This window comes from Equus asinus, chromosome 13, assembly GCF_041296235.1.
Source record: "Equus asinus isolate D_3611 breed Donkey chromosome 13, EquAss-T2T_v2, whole genome shotgun sequence".
NCBI lineage: Eukaryota > Metazoa > Chordata > Mammalia > Perissodactyla > Equidae > Equus > Equus asinus.
Genome location: NC_091802.1, coordinates 47,269,578 through 47,294,287, shown reverse-complemented (window position 1 = coordinate 47,294,287; position 24,710 = coordinate 47,269,578). Strand labels below are relative to the sequence as shown.

The 24,710-nt window shown below is 42.5% G+C and overlaps 1 protein-coding gene across 12 annotated transcripts; it reads right to left on the bottom strand.

Moving 5' to 3' along the window:
• Positions 1-675: 675 nt before the first annotated feature.
• On the bottom strand, positions 676-20,619 carry MILR1 (mast cell immunoglobulin like receptor 1). Of its 12 annotated transcripts, none has more exons than XM_070482078.1 (10): positions 20,465-20,619; positions 20,328-20,372; positions 15,001-15,150; positions 11,569-11,853; positions 9,813-9,962; positions 7,615-7,704; positions 7,030-7,086; positions 6,841-6,909; positions 6,345-6,425; positions 676-1,040 (listed from the first exon to the last, which is right to left on the bottom strand). In XM_070482078.1, the coding sequence occupies exons 1-9, from the start codon at positions 20,529-20,531 to the stop codon at positions 6,373-6,375; spliced, it is 966 nt and encodes a 321-aa protein (XP_070338179.1). In that variant the 5' UTR covers positions 20,532-20,619; the 3' UTR covers positions 676-1,040; positions 6,345-6,372. The 12 variants fall into 12 exon arrangements, with proteins under 12 accessions (XP_070338179.1, XP_070338171.1, XP_070338170.1 ...); XM_070482070.1 differs by having other exon boundaries at positions 676-872; positions 14,881-15,150; positions 20,465-20,617; XM_070482069.1 differs by having other exon boundaries at positions 14,881-15,150; positions 20,465-20,616.
• Positions 20,620-24,710: the final 4,091 nt, after the last annotated feature.

The following is a 24,710-nucleotide window of genomic DNA, read 5'->3' as shown; positions in this document are numbered from 1 at the left end:
TATGGAACTTTGTACTTTATCTGAGATGTGGGTTCAAAATATTTTCCCCTAGTTATTCTTTTGACTTAGTTTATGTTTTTAAAATGTAATTTTAAAATGTTTCATCTAATTAATTAAATTTAACAATCCTTTGTGTCTTCTGGATTGTGAGTCACACCTAGAAAAGCCTTCCCCTCGTAAAGATTATTTTTAAATTCCTCCTATTCTAGCACATCTGTGGCTTTATGTTTAGGTATTTTAATATTTGATCTATGTGAATTAATTTTGTTGTAAAAAATAAAGTAGGGAACCAATGTGGTTCTCAAGTTTGTATAATATATTGAATAATCCGTCTTTTCCCCAGTGATTTAAAATGCCATGTTTTTCATATACTAAATTCCCGTATATATTTAGATATATAGCTGGACTTTCTATCCTGTTCCATTGTTCTCCTTGTCCACCCATATACCAATACCACACTTTTAAAATCATGGTAACTTTATAAAGTTGTTTCCAACCTCATACAGACCTCCCTCTCCCTCTCTCGCTCCCCTTCTCTCTCTGTCTCATTTATGTTTACTCATAAACATCTTGAATCCTGCACCTTTTCTCTGTATTCCATTTCCTGCTTCATCAAGTACACTGTTTAGTTGTTAGTAGTTCTTTCAATAAGAACGTGTGATTGGAGAACCTCAGTCTTTGTCTTAATACCTTTATTTCACTCTGAGTCTTGACTGAGATTTTGCCAAGTGTGGTAGATATTTTGATTGGCTCTCTTAAGCCACGTCATAACCCTCCTCCTATTTGGTGGAATCAGAAACCTAAAAACTTGCAGTTCCCTTGCTGCCATGGCTGTGAGTATCTTCCACGAATCAGATGCACATGTACAGGATCTGGAAGGTAGAGGGAGGAGGAGGTTTTTGCTGAGAAGCAATGTCTGCAGTGGCAAAGCTCCACATCCCACTGTCTGGGCTCCAGTTTCCGGGTGTGAGCAGTTGCGGCAGGGGCAACGGCGGTCACAGCAGCAGCAGTAGTTCTCTGGGCTCAGATTGGAAGACAGTCTACAGATCAATTGTTAAAATTGAAAAGAGAGCTTAGCAACATTGCTGGATACAAAGTCAACCAAGAATAATGATTGTGTTTCTATATATCAACAGCAGGAAATAAAAATACAACTTAGCATAGCATCAAAGTATCAAGTACCTAGGAATAAATCAACAAAAGATGTGCAAAATGTTTATGCAGAAAATGATAAAACACCATTGGGAGAATTGAAGACATAAATAAATGGTGAGATATTTGTAGTTTGCAAGACTTAATATTGTAAAAATGCTAATTCTCCCCAAATTGATCTATAAAATCAAGGCAATATCAATCAAAATCCCTATTATGTTAATTTTTTTTTGTTTAGAAAATAACAAGCTGACTCAAATTTACATAGAAGTGCAGAAGGTCAAGACTAGCTAAGACATTCTTAAAAAGAACAAGGTGGGAAAATTTGCTCTTCCAGTTAGCAAGACTTATTTAAAAGCTGAGTATGGTATTGATATGAAAGAGATAAGCAGAACAATGAAACAGAATCTAAAGCCCAGAAAGAAACCCGCATGTATATGGACATTTGATTTGTGACAAAGATGACACTGCAGTTTAGTGGGGAAAGGACAGTCTTTTCAGTAGATGGCGCTGGAGCAACCGGGTATATCCGTGCAGGGGAGGGGGAAGAAATATGATGCCAGTTTTATGTCACACACAGAAACAGTTCCAGGTGGATGTAAACTGAAATATGAAAGTACACTAAAAAAGCCTTTAGTAGACAGTAATACAGGATAATTGTTGTATGACCTCCAGCTGAGAAAATATTTCTTCATCTGGACACACATACACGAAAGAACACTAATCATAAAGGAAAAGGTAGAGAAATTAAGCTCTTAAATTAGAACTTTTCATCATTAGGCACCATTAAGAAAGTGAGAAATCAAGCTACAGAGTAGGAGAACAACCATTAAAAAATAAGAAAAAGTCAAAACACCTCAACAGAAAAACAGGCTAAGAGCCTCAAACAGGCAGTTCATAAAAAAGAAATCCAAATGACCTATAAATATAGGAAAAGGTGCTCAACCTTATTGGTCACCAGAAAAATGCAAATTGAAATCACAAGGAGACCCCACTATATGCCCACCAGCATGGTTAAATTACAGGCAGAGCCAGTGTTGCTGCAGATGTAGGGAATGGGAACTCTCATACCGCTCATGGGAATGGAAAGGTGGTAGAACTAACTACTTTGGGAAATAGTATGGTATTATCTACTCAGAGTGGAGATAAACATACCCCATGAGCCAGCAATTCCATTCCTACGTATATTCACCACAATTGCATGCACATGGGAACCCGGAGACGTGTTCATAGAATAAGAATGGTCATAGCCACATTATTTGTAATAGCCCCCACCAGACAACAACCCATAATAGATAACTGACAGTATATTCAAACAATGCAATACTACTACATGCAGCAACAGGGATAAATCTCACAAATATAATGTTGAGCAAAAAAAGCCAGAACACAAGAATAAATGCAATATGACTCCATTTATATTAAATTCAAAGAGAGGCAAAACTGAAGACAGCGTATAGGAGCGCATACTTAGGTGGTAAAACTATAAAGAAAAGCAAAGAAGTGATTCCCATAAAAGGGAGTTAGGTCAGGGAAATGGGGTTGTGATTGCGAAGAGGCAGGCAGAGGGCTCTGTGGCTGCTGGCAACACTCCACCACTAGTGTTCACTTGATATAACTTATTAAACTGTACATGTATTTTTATGCATTTTCATATAATGCGTGCTCTATTTCACAACAAGAAAAGTTAAATGTGGATTTGAAAAAGAACCAAAGTGAAATTTCTAGACATCAAAAAATGTAGCTGTTGAAACGAAAACTCAATAGATGCTCTTCTGCTTTTCCTCTTTCTTCCCTTCCTAAACAATTGAATCCCAAAGCTGTTGAGGGGCTGAATGTCTGTGCAGGGTACAATAAGATGGAGTGGGAAGTCACAGTAAGTGGGAGCTGGGAGAGGAGAGGGTGGTTGTGAGAACTGCCTGAGGATGAGTATACAAAGGAGTTCACAGTACCTGGAACCTGGTATGTGCTCAACACATGGCAGTTATTATTATTGTTGTTATTATAGTCATTATAAGGGAAATGTTGAGAGATGGCATACCAGCCACCTCTGTATCCTGTGTCACTGTATCCTCTGGGTCTCACCTACGATTCTAGCTGCATCTGAGGCTTCACTCACTTTGTGTTGACAGCTTGTTGCTTCAAGTGTACAACACATAGCACTCATTTTCTGCCCTGGGGCTTTCCAGTGCCCTGGGTGAGACACCAGTGGAAGCTTGCTTAGAATGCACAGCCTAGAAGTGGGGTAGGCATCCCCTCCTAGGGCAACCCTCAGCTGATGGGATCTGGAAGTCAATGGATTAAAGGCTTCTCACTATCGGTCCTCAACTGGACAATTCTGAGAGACGTTCTTTCACTCCTCAGAAAGTTCCAGTGGGATCAAGCCCCGGTTGCCAACAGCAGTGCCCAGCTCAACAATAGCACCCTTGTACTGGCTTTTCCTCCAGTCCCTCACAGCTGTTCCCTTGGGTCACGTCCCAAATAAATTATTTGCACAGAAGGCCTTATCTCAGACTCTGCTTTCAGGGCTAGCCCAGGATAAGACAAGGTATCAGAAGGTTGTAGAAAGCAGCCCTGGGAAATGGAGTTACTCCCTGGATGGACGGTAACAAGACTCCGTTGCTGGTGGTCAGGGGAGTGGTGACAACCCTTATACATGATAGCTTCACAGTTACCAAGACTTTCCCCTGCAGAGGCGGAAAGTGAAGCACATGGTTATGCAATAGTGTGAGCACTTGAAAGGCATGGGGCAGTGGTAATTATATGGGTCGTGGAGTTGGCTGGCTTCTATGAACTGCTTTAGAAGCTTTGCAGGGAGAAAATGAGAGGCTGTCGATTGAGGGCATGCTGTGAATCCCAGAGGCATTCTGGACTTAAGACCTTGGAAGGTCTGAACAGGATCAAATCCAGTTGCTGGTATGGTCACTAATTTGCTAGCCCCTCCACACCCCTTGTGTTGGTTCTTTCCCTTCTCTGTCTCACTCTCCCTGGGCCCTCACTCCTGTTCCCGGGGATCACCTCCCATTTCAACTACCTGCACCCGAGTCCTTGTCTCAGGCTCTGCTTCAGGAAGGAGCTCAGGTTAAGACAGATGAAGAAGCCGATGATGGCCAAGTCACCAAGTTTATGACCTTCAAAGTCTTAAAGGTTTCTGAGGGAAGCAGCCAATTAGTATGACTCAGAGTAGGCATCATCATACTACGAATAGCCTTTTTTGAATTCTTATTATATTCCTGGCCCCATTCCAAGCCCTTTACATTCATTACCTGAGTTAATTCTCAAAGCAGCTTCACAATGTATGTTTCATTTCTCCCTCTCTCTGTCTCTCTTTCTCCTTACAAATGAGAAAACTGAAGCCCAGAGATGTTAGGTAACTTATCCAGAGTCACACCGTTAGGACTTGACAGAGCCTGGATTCAGCTCAGTCTGTCTGACTCTGGAGGCCCCCACACTCCTATCTCTATGATATACCAATTTCCTCTCAACAAAAGTAGCAACAGAGAAAGGGGGGAAATTATGCTAATGAGTGCTGCTTTATGGCAACAAAATCCTCAGACTCGTCTGGACCTGTGTGTGCGGCATCCATCCCCACAGCCAGTGCTTCCGCTGTTCTCTGCTGGGATTTAACTCCTAGTTCAACCACTTACGGAGATGTGAGTGACCTTGTAAAATTACTTACCTCATTTGAGTCTAAGTTTCCTTACTTGTAAAAGCAACTTAATATTGGCCTTGTAGGATGTTATACAGAGTTAGTGTCTGATAACTGATAGCTATGATTTTTCTAGTTAGGGGTCCATTGTTGGCAACAATGATGACTGAGGCCCAGGCAACCCCCCAAAAGAAGAGCAGAGCAGAAAAATTTTGTTCAAGTTGCTTTGTTTGTCTGGAACCCTAGAAATGCCTCTTGGCTTTTATTGGATTTTACTTATAGCTCCTAGGATGAGAGAGTCAATCCAGAAATCATTTTGTCCCCTGTAGTGGGCTGAATGGTGGCTCCCCAAAGGGATATGTCCATGTCCTGACTCCTGGTATCTATGAACGTCACCTTATTTGGAAAAAGAGTCTTTGCAGATGGAATTAAAGATCTCGAGATCAGGTCATCCTGGATCATGTGGGTGGTTCCTAAATCCAAGGATGAGCGTCCTTATAAGAGAAAGGCAGAGGAGGAGAAGCCCGTGTGAAGACAGAGGCAGAGATTGGAGCGATGCAGCCACAAGCCAAGAAACACCAGGAGCCACCAGAAACTGGAAGAGGCAGGGATTCTCCCGTAGGGCCTTTGGAGGGAGCAGAGCCCTGCTGACATCTTTTTTTTTTTTTCCTTTTTAACAATAGCAGAGCAGAAACTTGATTCATTGATAAACAAATGGATGAGGCAGAGCTCATGCTCCAAAACACCTTCTACCCTGCCGACATCTTGATTTTGGACTTCCGGCCTCCAGAACTATGAGACAATAAATTTCTGTTGTTTCAAGCCACCAGTGTGTGGTAATTTGTTACAATAGTCCCAGGAGATCCTCCCTTCTCCCAGAACTCAACTCTGGGCTGTTCTCTGCACAGAACACTGATGGGAAAGGCGCATAAAGACACGCCTTTGACATCAGCTAAATCTGGAGGACTGAGGGTCTATGAAAATCAACACAATATTTTTGCAGCCTTCCAAAATCTGAGAGCAAATTTAAACAGCAACGGATAGCAAATGTGTGCTTGTGGCGCAATCCTGCCTTCCTCCCATGGTGACTGTAGGCACTATTTTCTTCAGACACATTTTCAAGGTCACCAATTTTTGTCTTAGAATTTAGACATGGTTTTTGCTTTGCGTGTTTGCTTCTGAGCCTTCAATGTTCATGGGGACAGGGACACCGGGAAGATGATCATTACAATGCTTCCAGGATGCACTTAGGAAGAGCACAGTGGTCTAACAATTATTCTTTTTTAAATGATATGGAAATGTGGAGAACAGTCCATGCCTAAAACTAGCAAAAGCATTTAGAAACTGTCATCAGTCAGGATCCCACCTGACAAAACTGTTGGCTGATGACAGGATTGGATGATTGGATTACCTGAATGAGCCAATGGAATAGAGTTTAACATGAAAAACAGTGATTCTCTGTAGGTAACCAGGTAAGACATTTCTTAGCGTGAATCAAGTTTGCTTTTTCGCCATGTCAATCAGCTTTAGAAAAGCATCTTACCCCAAGATGTAGTTTGTATCTTTAAATTTCACAAGACGAGTTCAGAATAGACATATCCAGTTTTACAATCATTATGGGCTTCTGAAATATAAAAGAGAAAATAACTCAGTAAACTTAGGATATATATCCATAGAGGTTCTTAAAAAAAGTCCTATTTTAGTAGCTGGGTGGCCTGACAGAACCAAGTGTTAACTGGTTTTTCCTGGACTATATTAAATAATTTATTCTTGAAAACATTTTAGAAGTGCACCTGCAACCTCCTCTCTGGAATTTTTAGATGATGCTCTCCCCCAACATCCTTCCCTCCTCCCCACCCACCCTTCTGATGAGATTAGATTTCTTAGGAGCCGTGGTAGTGGGTGCTCTTGGTTTCACACGGTGTGCATGTTGCCCTCGTCCATCCCATCCTTGGTCTCCTAAGGCCCAAGAGTATGGTGGCCTCACAGGGACCACTGTCTCATTTTGATAGCATCTCTTATCCCAAGTTATTGCTCACCATGATCTCCTTGTGCCACCTCCTGGAACACGGGGGTGGCATAATGTATCTCCTGGGAGTGTCCAGTCCCTGGGCAAAAGACAAGGAACAGAGTTATTGGGCCTATAATTCAAGTCTCTGATCACCTGAGGGCAGTGGCTTAGCCCTTGCAATGGTGCGTAGCCTTCAGACTTTGCAGAGAGCGCTTACCATCTTGGGCTGTGGAAACACACTGCCTTGGTTCCAAGCCTGGCACAGATTTGTCATCTGTAGAATGGGAGCGATGTAAATTGGGAGTTAGTGGTGTTTGCGTCAGACTGGGCAGGCAAGCTGCTTAGCACAGTGCCTGGAACGTAGCTGGCCCTCAGTCAACACTGGCTGGGATTGTGTTCATTGTCGGCCAAGGGCCTGGGTCTATTTACCATCGAGCATGTATGATGCCTGCTTTAAGAAATGGTCATAAAAGAAGTTGGAACACAGTGCAGATCATTCAGAACTGACAGAAAAAATCTCCAAGATATGTTAAGTGAAAAAATCAAGAGGAAGAATGGCATATCTATGACATGCTACCATTGCTACCATTTGGATGCTAACATACACGTAGAGTATCTGTGGAAGGGTTTCAAAAGCTGGTTGTTGCTCCCTGGAAAGTGGAACTGGGTGTCAGGGATGGGAGGGAGACATTGTTCTCTATTCTTTTTCTTCAGTTTTTTACCCATGTGTCTGTATGAGCTCAAAAAAATAAAACAGACAAAAACCTAAAACCAACAAAAATACCCAACAAAGTTCTCTTACCTGCTTGGTTTTGACAGACATTTGCATATATTCCAACTTCCATGGGTTTATTTCCATAGTTTCTGGGTGCATTATCTCTCATAGCTTTTCCTACATAAATTGGTGCAGAATCATTAAATTAAACCAATTCAGCCACATTTTTCTCATCTCCTCTGCCAAGGTGCAGAAGTCCCCAAAGTTCTGAAAGAAAGGATGACCTGCTCCAACTGCCTAAACTGTTGACTATTGAAGGAAAACCATGGACTCAGCGAGAAGTCCACAGCACCTGCTTCTCCAAGCCAGGAGCCCTTCTGATTTATCTTCCTGGCTGTGCAAGTAACATCCTTTGCCTATCAGATTACGCTGGAGATGGCTGGAGACACATTTTCTTTCCTTTGCTGAAAAGAACAGTCTGTAAAAAGCTTTGTAATGTCTGTAAGAGATAGTAAATTACCCAGCTGAGTTATTTAGCCCTGGCTAGTAATCGAGAATATTAATTGCACTTTTGCAAGAACTGGGCTTTCTGTAGGAAGAGGAGACAGGTTTTAAAAATGAATGAGATGTATAAATTTTGACATCTATTTTCAACTTTCAAGTCAACTCAGTCCCTTATGACTCTCTAGAGACAGAGGGAGGCACAAGGAGCCCAACATTGGTCACTTAGTTCTCTCTCAAGTTCAGATACACTCTCTCCCATGGCTCCATCATACAGGTCAGAACACTGAGGATCAGGCAGGCAAAGGAGCCTGCCCAGCGCCCCTCAGCTCGCTGGTGGGTGCTGATGTTGTGACACAAACTGTCTTTTGTGCAGATCTCAATATTCCTCCATTCTTGTGTGCCAAATGAAAAGGCCACTTTGAAATCATAACTAGAGGTGGTCATCAGGTGTGAATAGCGAAAAGCAGTCCCTGGGGCTTGATGCAGCGCTTAAGGTGGGGCAGAGGGGAAGGATGCTCTGTTTGTCTTCACGTCGTGAGCTTCCTCCCAGGGGCAGACCCAGTGAGGATGCTGAAAAGTACAAAGCAAAGCTCCTGCCTTTGAGGAGCTGGCAATCAGGACTCATTACATCATTGACAGGGTGCAGTGCAAGATGAAAATATGGGGCCTCTTGTTAAGAAATTATTAAGACTTGTACACCCATGTTCAAAGCAGCATTATTCACAATAACCAAAAGGTGGAAGCAACCCAAGGGTCCACTGACGGATGAATGGATAAACAAATATATATCTGTATCCATGTATCTATATATAAGGGAATATTCTTCAGCTTTAATCTTTTTTTTTTTAAGATTGGCACCTGAGCTAACATCTCTTGCCAATCTTCTTCCTTTTTTTCCCTTCTTCTTCTCCCCAAAGCCTCCCAGTACATAGTCGTATATTCTAGTTTTAGGTCCTTCTGGCTCTGCTATGTGGGACACCGCTCAGCGTGGCTTGATTGAACAGTGCTAAATCTGCACCCAGGATCCCAACAGGTGGAACCCTGGGCTGCCGAAGCCAAGCGCACGAACTTAACCACTCAGCCATGGGGCCGGCCCCTCAGCCTTAAAACTGAAGAAATTCCAACACATGCACAACACCGATGAACCTTGAGGACATTACGCTAGGTGAAATAAAACAGACACAAAAGGACAAACACTGTATGATTCCAGGATACGAGGTCCCTAGAGCAGTCAAATTCATAGAGACACAAAGTAGCAGGGTGGTGGCCCGGGGCTCGGGGCGGGGGATGGGGAGTTATTGTTTAGTGGGGACAGCGTTTCAGTTTTGCAAGATGAAAAGAGCTCTGTGGAGGGATGGTGGTGACGGCTGCACAACAATGTGAGTGTACTTAACGGCCCTGGACTGTATACTTAATGGTTAAGACGGCAAATTTTATTGTTATGTATATTTTACCAAAATTAAAAAGAATTTTTTAAAAGAGTAAAAACAAAGCATTAAGAATTTCAAAACAGTGACAGCAGAGCCTTATGGGGACCTGTGTGACTGCACAGGCCACACGACCATGAGCAATCTAAATAAGAAAGGCTTTTACCAGAGAAATAAGTGCCAGCCCATGCGGGAACCGAGCAGGAAGTTGATTTCTTTACCTTCCCCTTTCGCATCTTCTCCCTCTCTTTCCCTTTTCTTCACATCCTGTTTCTGATTCCCCTTTCCCTCCCTCCTCACCCTTTCCCTGCAGTCTGTACCCAAAAGGCATGGAAAAGCTCCTAAAGAACTTACTTGCTTTGTACTTTGGTAGTATCCAAAATGCCAGCATTAGGATTATTACTATCAGCAGCAGTAATAACCCCGGAAGCAGTAGCTGCAGGCAGAAAGGACAGCTGTCTCTGCCTGGAAGAAGACAGCATTCGCTGGTCACTGCGCAGCCTGCTTTTCAATGACATTGAACTGTGAGAGGTTCTGGAAAGGGCAATCACACTGTCTCCCAAGTTAACCAGTCACTACACACCTGGCTCCCCGCCCTGCGACGGACCCCTGCAACTCTTGAGAGTTGACTTGTTAGTCAGCGAAGCTCTAAAGTCATGACCAAGTACATCTTCCACAAGGGATCATACAAGGGAGAGAAAAGCAGCACAGCATTTAACAGACTGGTTACTGGCAACATTGTGAGGGTCATAAGTCTCAGTATGGCCTGGCCACTTACTAGGCAAAGCCCTTAGTCATGTTGGCATGATTTATGTCTCCCGAACAGCTACCGTTTATTGAGTATTATCTACATACCAGACACTGCGTTGAGCACTTTGCATGTGTTGCCTTATTTATCTCATTGGTATCACTGCCAATTTACAATGAGTGGAGTAAGGCTCAGAGAGGTTAAATGACTTTCCTAAGGTCACACAGCTTGGAAATGCTGTGATTTATAGGCAAAAGCCTGACTCTGGGGCCTGACTCTGACAGCTGCCTCACTTGTTAGAACTTACAGAATACAGGGCTGTGGGCTCTGTTCTTCTGAGGATGAGGGCGGGTGAAGTTTTCATTGCCCAAGCATACCTACTGCCTTTGCTAACCTAATTTTTGTTCTATCCTCTCCTCCCTCGATGGCTGGACCTCCATAAGGACCTGGAAGACCAGGCTGGAATCTAGAATTCTCAGAGTCCTTGGAGTTCTGCACTGGAACGTGAGAGCATGGGGAGAGCCAGCCCCAGCCCTGGCCTGGCCCACTTCCCACCAGGCTCTGGCCTACACCTGAAGGGGCGTCACACGCATGTGAACCCCTAGCCTACACGTCCAAATGCCGACCACACCCCCAACAAACAGGTCTCTTGACTCAGGTCCAGGCATGCTCACATCCTCACTGTGGTCCACCTTAGGGGGATGAACTGGGAGATAGACTTATGCAGGCCCTGGAAGATGAGTTCTAATCTGATTGGGTATTTGAGTTCGAGCACCCAGAGTGTGGTGTGGAAAAGTGGAGATATAGGATCCAGGAGGGTACATTCCCATGGCCCCCTGGACTCCTCAGCCTGCGGGAAGGTACATGGCCAACAAGCACCAGAGCAGCGTCCTCCAAAACACAGGACTGGGACAGGGGCCCTTCTCGCCCAAGCTAAGGGTGGTACTGAAGTCTAGATGCACCAAGCATTAGCAGTGGGGTACTAAACAGCCAAGCAGGCAGGTACAGGTATTAGAAGTCAATAAAAAATGACGAAAAAGCGAAAGAAAATCGAGAGACCTGCAGCTTCGGGAGAGACGCGAATTCTACTGTGATTGCTTAGACCCTGGGCAGTGGAAGGGCAGGGGGGGAAGCAGGGTCAAGTCAGGAAGTCTACTACAAGGTCCATTCCTTTCCCAGCTTCTAGGCTTTTCTGTGGTTCCCTTATGGAAGAAAGCAACCCCATCAGAGTTTGTGTGGACCCTACCAAAGAAAAGGCATTTGGAAGCAGGTGGCCAAAGTGGGAAGTGGGCAGGCAGAGAAGTAGCTGCAGTTTCTGGAAGCAAATCCAGACCCTGTTGAAAGAGCTCAGGCACCCCTTACCTGTTGAGGGCATGGTGAAGGGTTGACTGTATTTTGCATGGTTGGGCAATCTGTTTTTGGCTTCACACCTATATTCTTCCCTTTCTCCGATGATCCTCTCTGTTAAGTTAAATTCAGCAGGTTCCCTTACATTCTTGGAAATAGCAGGTGATATGGCGATGTCTTTTTCAAAGAAAGTGTAATTGATGGGCAGAGAGCCATTGTATGAGATGCAGCGGAGTGTTATGTATCGGGCTGTTTCTGTTTGAAAGGCACTAATGTTCAGCACTGGTGTGGTCACTGGGTCTAGAAAAATAGAACTGCGTGTTAAAGGGATAAGCAGGTTGGGTTCACTCACTCAGTCAACAAACGTAGATTGAACCCCTACTCTATTCCTGGCTATAGACCCAAAGATGGATCCCTTCTTGAGAAGTCAAGAAGCTCACAGCCCAGCGGGAAAGGCCCATGGATATTTGGCTAACCCTGTGCAGTGCGGCATGAGCCACGTCCTGAGAAAGCCAGAGGCCAGAGAGCAGCTCTCTGCTTTAAGGTATCAGAGCGCAAACTTGCCTTTCGTCAGAACTCACAATTTCTTTATTGTTGATAATGAGCATAATTTTGTCAAAGATTCATTTCCAAGTATGAAGTTGAGAGGCACTTCTATTCCCAATCCTTATAAGACTATAGTGTTTTTTTAGTCAAAGAAATCTAAAAATATTATCTTTTCTAACTGTAGTTTCATTTATAGAATTCACCTGTACCGTTATCTTCCACTTCCTCCCCAAAGCAGAAAGTAACCCTGACAAATAGATTCAAAGGAAATTCTCAACCAGAAATAAGTGGGTCTGGTGGGCTCTGTCAGAGCACACCCTACTTCACAGGTGAATCCAGCCATATGATTTACTATAAAATTCATTAATAAAACAGTATTGTAGGAAAGGAAGGCAGTTGTTGAGTACCCATCATGTGACAGGCTTGCTACCCACATCATCTCTTTTCACTTCACAACAGTGCTACAAGGTGGATGGTATCACGCCCATTCCACAGATGAGCCAACTGTGATTCAGAGAGGTTAATAAACTTGCCCAAGGTCACACAGCTAGTAAATAGCAGAGCCAGGGCCAATTTCCAAGCGGATGCTTTTTTTTTTTTTAACAATATTAACTTGGCACAGAAACAATGAAACATGAAGACCAAAGTACAAGTAAAATCAAAGAAAATAATTTAGAGTCTCCTGGCTCCATCCCTCCCCTGAGCAGGAATCCTTGTGGCAGCATCCTCGACAGAGTGGTACCCGGTGATGATGGCCTCACAAAACAACTTTGGGAGTAGCACCAATAGGATGTTCTCCCTGCGAACTGAAATCTACCTCCTGTAACTTTCACGAAGGAGGCATCGAAACATTCAGGAGGAAGCAGAGAGCATGGACTCCTCTCTGAGATGAGATGATTCAAACTGGACCAAGTATTGATATCCAAAGTGACTGGAAAGATGCAAACGTCCCTGAGAGATATAAGGGCTGGTAAGGGCATCACAGCATCAGAGTGATCAGGGTGGGGAGTTGCAACTCTTCAATTAAAAAGTTATATTAAAAAAAAATGTCAGGGGCCGACCCGGTGGTGCAGCGGTTAAGTGTGCATGTTCTACTTCAGTGGCCTGGGGTTTGCCGCTTCGGATCCTGGATGCGGACATGGCACCGCTTGGCAAGCCATGCTGTGGTAGGCATCCCACATATAAAGTAGAGAAAGATGGGCATGGATGTTAGCTCAGGGCCAGTCTTCCTCATCAAAAAGAGGATTGGCAGCAGATGTTAGCTCAGGACTAATCTTCCTCAAAAAAAAAAAAAAAGTCAAGGAGTGTTTTAAGGCTCATTCAGCAGCTCCCTTCCTTATAAAATTTTTCCTTTTCCCTGCCAATCACATGCCTACCCTCCTCACCTCATTGTACCCACCATGGCTGGAGATTCTCATCCAGAGTTAAAATCAGATAATGTGAGGGTCATACTACCTACCTTCTCAATTCATATTTTAATAATTGAGAACTGGAGATATATCCAAGCTATATCCAAATGAAATATCCAAAGTTGCACAGGAAGCAGGCGGGACACAGGTTCCCCGATGCCCATTCCATTGCTCCTTCTGCTATACCAGGCCGCCCCTTCCAGCAGGAGTCTGACCACCAGAGAATATTATCAGCTGGGGTGCTGCCCTCACATTATCTGACATCCTAGGACTATGTTTGCAGGAGTTTCCCCCTTTCTTCACATTTCTTTTACAATTATGGCTTCCATTCAGTTTGTGCTCAAAATTGTCTTAAGATGGTTGGTTCTAATCCAGAGCCCGTGGCATCCGCTAAAGCCTTATGCAGAAATTTCCATCCGCAGTCTCATGAGCATTTCTCAGGGGAATTACCCATCATTATCACTGGACTCTTAAAACACTTGTAACCCAAGAAGCTAAGAACCATTGACCTCTAGAAGAGGCGTGCAATGGAACTTTCTGTAATGATGGAAATGTTCTATGTCTGTGTTGTCTAATGCACCAGCCACCAGCCACCTGTGGCTACTGAGAACTTGAAATGTGACTAACGAGACTGAGGAACTGAATTTTTTGTTTCGTCTAGTTTTAATTAATTCGAATTTAAATTTAAATTACCACATGTGGCTAGTGGCTACCATACTGGAGAGCACAGACCTAGAAAATCACTCAAAGATTTGATCAGTAAGTCAGGGCTCCTGTGTTTAGAAGACTCCAGGTACAGTGCACACATATTACCCAGAAGCCACCTCTACCCCTCCCAGGAGTCCATTATCAAGATCACCTTCACAGATGAGGCCATTCATGCTGGGTTGTGAGAGACTTGGGGTGGGAAGATGGGAGAGCAAATCTAGCAGTGATAAGATGTAGTTGGGTGGGAAGAGTGCTGGCCAACGGCCACTGCAAAGAGAAGATGGTGGAAAAAGCCTAAAGCTTTGAAGACCCTTGCCACTGGCTCCAACAGTGATTCTAAGACTTATTTGAATCTTCCGAGAAAACATCATTTTTTGCCTATGTGATGAGAATTCAAATAAAGCATCTAGAAAAGATCTCTACAATTTTCCAAATTGTTGCTATAAAACTTTTTGTCTAAGACAATCAGCCTATTATTATCTGAAATAGCCAAAAGTCTTTGGGAGAGAAAGTGAAAAGGAATTATGAAGAATAAGGATCTCAGGGACATACTTTCCAGGCTCCTGAGTGAGTGAGTGTTCCCAAGGGCAATGGAGAGCCCATCACAGAACAAGAAAGAATACCACAAATCACAGGGCCCCCGAGGAACAAGCGCCCTACTTACTGGCAAACGTGAAGCTGAACTCTTGACTATATCTTGAACAGTTAGAAACCTGGGTTTTGCATTTGTAGGGGCCCAAATCACCGGCTTCTGAGATCCTTAGGTTAAAAATCATGGGTTCACCTTTTCCATCCCAGGTTCCCAGGTGTTTCATACCCCGAAACATAACATAGGTGATCTGTAGTGATTTGTTCCGGTTGGAACAAAATAGAGATACGTTCTGACCCTTCATGATCACATCTGTTTCTGAATACACTTTCGGAGAAGGGAATTCTGGAAAACAAAATAACACAAGAAAAAGTCCTTGTTAAAATCTCTTTTAATAACTCAGTGTTGGTCTAGCCACATTTTGGGGGTCGAGGTGGGAGAGACACTGTTCCTGGTGAACTCTCCAATGAGGGGGCATTCTTTGCCTGCGTAGCCAGGCTGACCAGTGTGTGAGGAAGCCTCAGCAGCCACAGGGACCCCTCCAGTGAGAGACGGGAGACCTTGACAAGCTCTTTGGTGCCTGCTCCCTCTCCTGCCAGTGACAGCCTGAAGTGATCTCTCTCTTTTTTTGCTGTTTCCGGAAAACATAGTTGTTTAATTTAACTTATTTATTTTCATATATATTTTTTATTGAAGTATAATTGACCTACAATGTGATGTTAGTTTCAGGTATAAAACATTGTGATTCAATATTTATATACATTATGAAATGATCACCATGATGTCTAGTAACCATTTGTCACCAAAGTTATTACAATAATATTAACTATATTTCTCATGCTGCATATTACATCCTCGTGACTTATTTATTTTATAACTGGAAGTTTGTATGAAGTGGACTCTCTTAAGACTGGCTATGCTGACTTAGAAATATTAAAGTTCCAGGTTCTGTGACCAAACATTATGTCTGGTGGCTTGTTTTGTTCATTATTTATTTTAAATTTTTTATTTTGGGAAATTTAAAACATAACAGTAGGGAAGAGAGTATGACGATCCCCTAGAGACCTATTATCCTGCTTCAATAATTATCAACTCATGGTGGGTCCTGTTTCAGCTGCCCCCACGCCCTTCCATTATTTCGAAGCAAATCCCAGACCGCATATTATTTCATCCATACATTTCAGTATTGAGAAAGTGGATAGCAGCCCCTGACAGATGGGAACTGACCTGGTGAGGATCTGACCTGTCACTCACACTAGAACACCAATACCAGACAAGGCCGCTCTATGACCGTATTGGATGGAGACAAAAAGAAGTTGACTCCAGGGGCTGGCCTGGTGGTGCAGCGGTTGAGTTCACAAGTTCTGCTTCGGCAGCTGGGGGTTCACAAGTTCAGATCCTGGGTGCGGCCCTACGCACTGCTTGTCAAGCCATGCTGTGGCAGGTGCTCCACATATAAAGTAAAGGAAGATGGGCACGGATGTTAGCTCAGTGCCAATCTTCCTCAGCAAAAAGAGGAGGACTGGTGGTAGATGTTAGCTCAGGGCTAATCTTCCTCACAAAAAAAAAGAAAGAAAGAAAGTAAGAAATTGACTCCATAACCATGTCTGCACACAGACAAAGATATGAAGATTGTCCAAACCTCAAAAACGGCCAAACATCCTCCCAAACTGGCTAATGTGAGTGACTGCTGCTTTTTTTTATCAGTCACAGCTTTAGCCTTGCTCTGTTCTTCTTGCCTTTTGGATAAGAATTATTAAGATATCCAATCATATCATTATTCCCACTTCCTAAAAGAATCCAATCCTGAATAGAGCCTGCAGCTTTGAATCTTCCTCAAAATCATCTAACACAAGTCCGAATCTTATCATAAGTCCCTTTTAACACACGCTTGCTGAGACGTCCTGTGGTTCCCATGGTATGCATTTTCTCTCATTGCCGCAAGTCAATAAACCCAACATTGTTCAACCACACGTGTCCCTGTGATGATCTTTGGCTGGAGGACGCTGATAGTTTGTATCTCTAAGAGATAGGGACTCTTTAGTAAACACAATACCATTGTCATACCTAAAAATTAACAATATTTTTTAAATGTCATCAAATATCTAGGTAGTGTTCAAATTTCCCCAAATGTCTGATTTTTTTTAGGATCCAAAATGGTCCATTGTAATTAGTTGATATGTTTTGTAAATCTTTTTTAATCTACAGGCCTTTTCGTCTCTTTTTATCCCCCCTGCAATTGATTTGTTGAAGATTGCAAGTCGTTTGTTCTGTAGTGTTCCACAGTCTGGATTTTATTGGTCATATTCCTATGGTTTTCTTTATCACGTTCTTCTGTCTCCTGTCCAGAGGCTTGATGAAATTCAGATTAGCTTTTATTTAGCAAGAATGCATCATAGCAGGTAGTGTGCACTTCCATTAGGGGGCACGTAATGCCTGATTCTCTCTTTTTGTTTCTTAGCAGGCTTTCACAATAATCACCCAGAAACATTATTTCCTTAGTGGTTGGAAAATGGTGTATACTAATTCTATTATTCTTTCTTCATTCATTATCTGAAATAGTTATATAAAAAGATACTTGCCCTTGTCAACTCTTTGGTTACACTGAGGTACAGCTTGCATAGAAAAGGTAGGGTAAATGTGTGGTTCTCTCCCTATATTGACCAGTTTTGAAAATAATAAATTTATTTCCTAGCATCTTATAACAGTGAAATATTTTATTTTTTGTTTAAGAATCATTATGAACTCATAGATTTAACCATATCTGATTTTTTTTCAATCCATTGCAATTATTCTTATTGTCCCATTTTTTGGCCATGGGAAGTGTCTCCAACTAGGCCTCTGAGTCATTATTTTTTTTAATTGAGATCATAATAGTTTACATCAATGTGAGATTTCAGTTGTACATGATTTCTTGACTGTCACCACATAAGTGCTCCCCTTCACCCTCTGTGTCCACCCCCCACCCCACTTCCCCGGTAACCACTTGGTGGGCACTTGGATTGTTTCCATGTCTTGGCTATTGTGAATAGTGCTGCAGTGAACATGGGGGTGCATATGTTACTTTGGATTGTTGATTTCAAGTTGTTAGGTAGATACCCAGTAGTGGGATAGCTGGGTCATACAGTATTTCTATTTTTAGTTTTTTGAGGAATCTCCATACTGTTTTCCATAGTGGCTGCACCAGTTTGCATTCCCACCAACAGTGTATGAGGGTTCCCTTTTCTCCACACCTTCTCCAACATTTGTTATTTTTAGTCTTGGTGATTATAGCCATTTTAACAGGTATAAGGTGGTAGCTTAGTGTAGTTTTGCTTTGCATTTCCCTGATGATTAGTGATGCTGAATATCTTTTCATGTGTTTATTGGCCATCTGTATATCATCTTTGGAAAAATGTTCATATCCTCTGCTCATTTTTTGATCGGGCTGTTTGTTTTTCTGTTGTTCAGTTGTGTGAGTTCCTTATATTATGGAGATTAACCCCTTGTCAGATATATGATTTGCAAATATTTTCTCCCAATTGGTGGGTTGTCTCTTTGTTTTGATCCTAGTTTCTTTTGCCTTGCAGAAGCTCTTTATCTGATGAAGTCCCGCTTGTTTATTTTTTCTTTTGTTTCCCTTCTCTGAGAAGTCACGATATTCGAAAAGATCCTTCTAAGTTCGATGTCAGGCTCCTGAGTCCTTTTGACATGATCCCAGTAGTCTTTGATAGCTTGTGTGTCTGTATTTTATTACTTAAAAATGCCAAGGGAAAAAGTACCTGTCATCAGAAAATCTAATACAAAAAAATAAAATTATAAAAGAATTAAGAGAAATATAGGGAAACATTTTTATATCACCCGGTAGGAAAAGCTCTTCCGAGTAAGACACACAAATTAGGAGCCATAAAGAAAAGATTGAAAAAATTGACTACCTGGAAGCTTTAATCTTCTCTATGGCAAAATTAAGACAAGTGATGGCCTAGAAGAAAATACTTAAAATATAAATGAAAGAAAGGATTCTTTTTATATACATAAACCAATGGCAAATGATAAGAAGAAGATAAACAAGCAAATAATATGAATAGATAATTCCCAGAAGAAGAAATGCAGATGGCCATTAAAAAGTGTTAGGGCCAAGGGATGGCTTGGGTGGCGGAGAGATTAGACACCTCAAAAATGCCATCCATCCCCTCCCACTCTTTGATCTGGACACTTAACATTTTCTCAGTCTTACGTAAGCTCAGCTTCAAGACAAGGCCTCTCCTCTCTTTCCAATCAGGTAGTCATCCCTAAATTTCCTTTCGATGGGAATGCTGGAGCTTTCATGGCCAATAAACATGAAAAACATGCTCAACCTCACAAGTGATGAGGCAATTGCAAATTAAAACAACACAGGTATTATTTTTTACTCATCAGATTGGCACAAATTTAAAAACTGATGGTATCCACTGTTGGAGAGGAGGTGGGAATCTCACACTCACCCATGTGAGTGGTCACTTTGGGTGACCACGTCCAGGTTCAGCGTTCTAGGAAGGCAACTTAGCAGTATCTGTAACAATTCAAATGTACACGCCCTTTGATTCAGCAGTTTCACTTCTAGGACTTTATCCTACAGAGATGTGCTCACGTTCTCATGTGTCCACAAAGGATGTTTTGTACAAGGCTGTTTATTGCAAAATTGTTTGTATTACAAAACAAAATGGCACAATCAATGGGGAGATGGTTATATGAATTACGGCTGAGCCATATTATGAAATGCCATACAGCTGTTGAAAAAAGGAGCTAAATTTACATTCACTCCTTAGATCGATGGCTGTGATATATTGTTAATTAAAAAGAAGACAAGTCACAGAAGAGTGTGTTGACTAGGATATTAAAGAGAAAATGACTGTTAACAGTGATTCCTTCTAGAAGTAGAGAGGGGAGAGGGATTGGAGCAGGCGTAACAGAACTTTCCCACTTTATATAGTGGCAACAACAACCTGGGCTAGCATCTACTGACGGCTCCCCATACACCAGGCACTCTGCGGAGGGGCGTGTCATGTCTCAGTCCTCACGACAACCCTCCCAGGTAAGTGCTTTTGTTAGCCCCACTTCACAGAGGAGAGAAATTAAGCTTAAAGTGGTTGTCTCAGGGCTCTAGGCTGCCAGCTGGAAAACGGTAGAAACAGGGTTAAGACCACAATCCCGGTTAGTCTAGCTCTATGCTGATAAACTGCCTCCAAATATATATTCTTAGTGTTGGTTGAATTATTTTACAATGATTATGTGTTGATTTTCTCATTAAAATACAACAGAGAAAGAAACGTTTCGATGTAAAAACAATCTCAATATTTTGTCTCTGAGTCTCAGGAAACAGGCTCCAACTCCCTCCCTGGAATTATTTTATTTTAAACAGTAGGGCATGGAAAAAACTTTACTCTTCAGTTGTTCATCTAAAAGTGTGGAAAAAGTTATTCACGAGTGATCGTGTTTAAAGCTGTTCATCTTAGCATTTCAGTGAAAACGGTTTTAGCGTGAGAGAAGTAAACGAAACTCACCATTTGTTTTTTTCATCGTCTCACAATCCAGTGCGGCTGTTTGAGCTGAAAGGGAGAAAAGGAGCATGAGAAAACTCTTCTTCCACATTACGTTCTGATTTGGAGATTCAAGCCTCAAAACAGTAAGTGAGCCTTACACGTGAGCAAAGAAAAAATGCCAACAAACTGTTGCATAGAGAACGGTTTGTTCAAATGGCACCACATTCTCCCAAATGAAAGCGGAGCGGAGGGAAAGGAGGTGCAGCGGAACCTTAGCAATGAATCATTTAGAGAACTTCCTCCTTTTTGACCAAGTCAAAGAAATAGGAGTTGTGTGGACAAGCTTGACACAATATGACTGGTTGGTTTGACCAACTCGTGTTTCTCAGGGAGTTCTTGTCAGAAGAGAGAGACGTGTGTAGGGAGCCCCCAGCTCAGGCTGGCTGGGAAGTTGGGCAGTGGGAAAAAGAAATAGAAAAATATGACTGTGATATTGTTTTTGTGTAAACCCACCTGATCATCTCTCTGTGCATTCAGCCTATAGCAAAAGAAATTTAATGGAAGTTTGGGTTAGTCTTGGGAAGCAAACGTTGACTGTTTAGAGCAGACACACACAAACATGGCATCAGAAATACCTGACTGCGTTAAATGCTGGTTCCCAGGCCCCACCCTGGACTTACTGGGGATGAAACCTGGGACCCTGAATTTTATTAAGGGCCTCAGCAGTCTTAGAGTCTCTAAATTACAACCTGGAGAGGCTTATGATTTCAGTTTTATCCGATCCAGAATTCTCTAAGCGCTGTAAAGTGTATGTAGAAGGAAAGCCACTCATTCCGGTGTCACCGGTCTGAAGTGGGGAGCGGTGGGGGGCTTCCCAAGTAGAGGGAGCTGTCACCTGGCTGGGCCACTTGGGCTACTGATTCTTGTTGCCACCAAGGGTTGGCCCTGTGGGTCTCACACGGTGGCCAGGTGCCCTCTCTGTGGGGAAGCCAGGTCCCTGTGCAGGTACAGGTTCTTCCAGGACATCGTCCAACTTCCAGTATGAACTCACCCCAGGTCCTCTTTGCTCAGGCTCCCCAGCTTCCATACTGTGGTGATCAGTCATTCCCAGTTCCACACCTAGCCCCCACTGGGGGTCTAAGCAGAGCCAAGGTCTGCTGCCATCACCCCCACTTCCTCCCTGCCTGGCCGCCACTGTCTGGAAGCAAATCATCCTATTTAGCCCTCAGTTCATAAAAGGCTTTTCTTCCCTTCTGACAGTAAACATTACTTCTCAGGCCCCTACTCTTCTAAAAAAGACAGCGCTCAGTGACTGACAGTGATTTTCATCCTGTGACATCAGTGGCAGCTTCTTAGACTAAATGAGAGGAAGGGAAAGAGCCCCACAAGTTTAATCTCTGGTGGGATGACCCTCAGTGCCAGAATTTCTGCTAAAGGGAATCAGAGGTTTTGTTTTTGACACTTTCCCCTTCGGCATCTCATCCGTCCTTGCTTGGGCAGAGGGTGGGGCTGGGGTCCTGAGAACTGTCATGCCTGGAAGGACCAGGGGGCTTTTTGGAAAAGCTGACGTGTCTGGGGCATTTCTGTGCATGGAACTTTCAGCTGACACAGGAAGCTTGCAGACCACAAAGACAACAGAAGAAAGCAGAGGAAATGCTACTTAACAGCTGTTAGCAAACGTTGCTAAGGAGCGTATTAGCAAGGCCCTGGAAGAGGACCGTAATGTGTCAGAGCTTACACAATAAATCAGAAGTGAAGTCTCGAATAAAAGAAAAAGTTCATCCATGCATCTGGTATGTCCCTTGGAACCCAAATCATGCCAAATCCACATTGCCATGGTCCACAGTAATTCACCATATTGATAAGATCAATAACAATAAATAGGGGCCGGCCCTGTGGCTGAGTGGTTAAGTTTGCGCACTCCACTTCCTGGCCCAGGGTTTCGCCAGTTCCAATCCTGGGCTCGGACATGGCACCACTCATCAGGCCATGCTGAGGTGGTGTCCCACATGCCACAACTAGAAGGATCCACAACTAAAATATACAGCTATGTACTGGGGGCATTTGGGGAAAAAATGCAGGAAAAAAAACCCAATAAATATAGTCATACAAACAGTAAAGTTAGTGTATTCCTTTCTGTTGTCTAAAAGCTTTATAGTTATAATCTCTTTTAATCCTTACAAAACCTCTATGAGGTGTACAGAGGTATTATTAAAAATATGTAACAACCAGTAGAGTAATATAAATACACAATTCAATGCATGGATCAAAAATTTAAAAATATATTCTACCACCACCCCTGCTCTCTCTAAATAAAACCAAGCCATATTACAAAACTACTTAACGAGTGATATAAATTTTCATGCAAATCATTATTTGAGTCATTCTCATAATTTCCAAAATTTTGTTGATATTTAGAAGTGATAGTCTTTCAAGACAGGGCTCATTTGACATGAGAAACTGCCTTGAAATTTTCCAATGAATTCCTTGAAAATTGGTGCCCCATTGGATAACATGTAGCCTCAATAATTAGAGAATTCCTCTTCCCATCAATGATATTGTTCATAGTTTAAATCCTCAACCCCTGATGAACAATAACAATGACAAAATTTAAAAATCTTCCAGGCCTTATAATGCTGTTTGAAAATTTTCTATATCTAGTATTTCTATTATCTTACATTTCTAAGTCACAAAAATCGTTTGATCCGTTGGTTTAATTTTATTTATCCTTCCACAGAACTTTATAAATACCATTTGGTAAAGTGTCAGGATTTAATAAACATAAATGACTTTAGAAATCATTTACTTTCACTTTTTCCCTCAAACAAATGCATTTACATATAATAATTTATTTTAAAATATTATCATTTTTCTCTTGGAATTGATACTTTGTTTTCTTACAAGGAGCATGCCGTATTCCTTCATTTTTATAGTATCTTCCACTTCTCTTTCATTCATCAAATTAATCTTATAAATCTAAAAGTATTAAAAATCTCTGTTAGAACATCACTCATTAAGGATAAACCTCCATAAAATGTTTCATTTTCCAAAGATTTTACCATTTCCGTTAAAACGAACATGCAAGACTTCATAGTTTGCACGGCGACTGAGCAGGTGTAGGCCCACAAGGTCCCAAAGCCTCCAGTTTTCGTTATCTCGACTCCCAAGTCTTGAGATATATTACTTAATTCTCTCTGACGTTTATTTGATGAAAGATGGTAAATAAAAAGTTTATCAGGACAATATTTCAAGTGATTGACATGATTCGCATCTTTCGTTACATCACTCAGAGAGGACCTCGGAGGGTTAGACCCGCCTGTCTGAGGACAGGTTCCTGAGCAGCAGGGCCTGAGATGGGATTCTTGGGTATGCGCTTTACCCCGGGAATGATGGAAGGAGAAGGGAAGGAGCCTGGCAAGTAGGACAGGATGGAGAAGAAACTAAGCAAAGATAAGGGTTCAGCTGAAGCTGACCCACGGCCGGCCCCCACAGGGAGAGCTGGGGTGTGAGTTGTATACCAGGGCGTTCGATCCATCTTGTGGCGAGGGAGCTGGGTTTTTACACCCCCTCCTTGTTCAGTCATTGCTTTTGGGCCTGGCTGGGTGTCTGCATAGAGCCACCCAGGCATCTCTGGACAAGCTGTCCTCCTGAGAGGGTGAGCCACTCTGCCCAGTCTGGGGGAGGGGAGCTCAACAGCACTCGCTCACCACCCAACCAAAGGGTCTAGGAGCAGTTCATAAAATCTTGGCCGAAACTCCAGATTTCCCAGATTTCCTCTCTACCCTTGTCCAGTACTCCTACTCTGTACAAAATCCAGTAAGATTTTCGTGAGTCATTGAAACCATGTTTCTCAAGCAGTGACAACAGAATTTGGATATAGTATTTCAGATGTTCCTTCCCCTTTAAGAGATGCGCAAAAACCAATTAAACTATTTTCAAAGTGTTGGATTTTACATTCTAAGTAATTTTAAAGATTTTATTTTTCCTTTTTCTCCCAAAGCCTCCAGGTACGTAGTTGTGTACATTTAGTTGTGGGTCCTTCTAGTTGTGGCATGTGGGACACCGCCTCAACATGGCCTAATGAGCGGTGCCATGTCCGCCCAGGATTCGAACTGGCGAAACCCTGGGCCACCGAAGTGGAGTGCACGAACTTAACCACTTGGTCGCGGGGCCGGCCCCAATATTTTAAGTAATTTTAAAATATATATTATGGAAATAGTTGAAGCTTTGGGGAAAATGATGGAAATTTTATTGCTTTAATTTATAAATTTTCCGAAATTTGTTTTCTTATTTCAATAGTTACGGTTTACAACAAGGAGTTCTGCTAATTTAGGTCATAATGATACACCCATGCTTTTTTATTCTTTTTTGAAATTCTATTAATTTAATGTCTAAAAATACTTA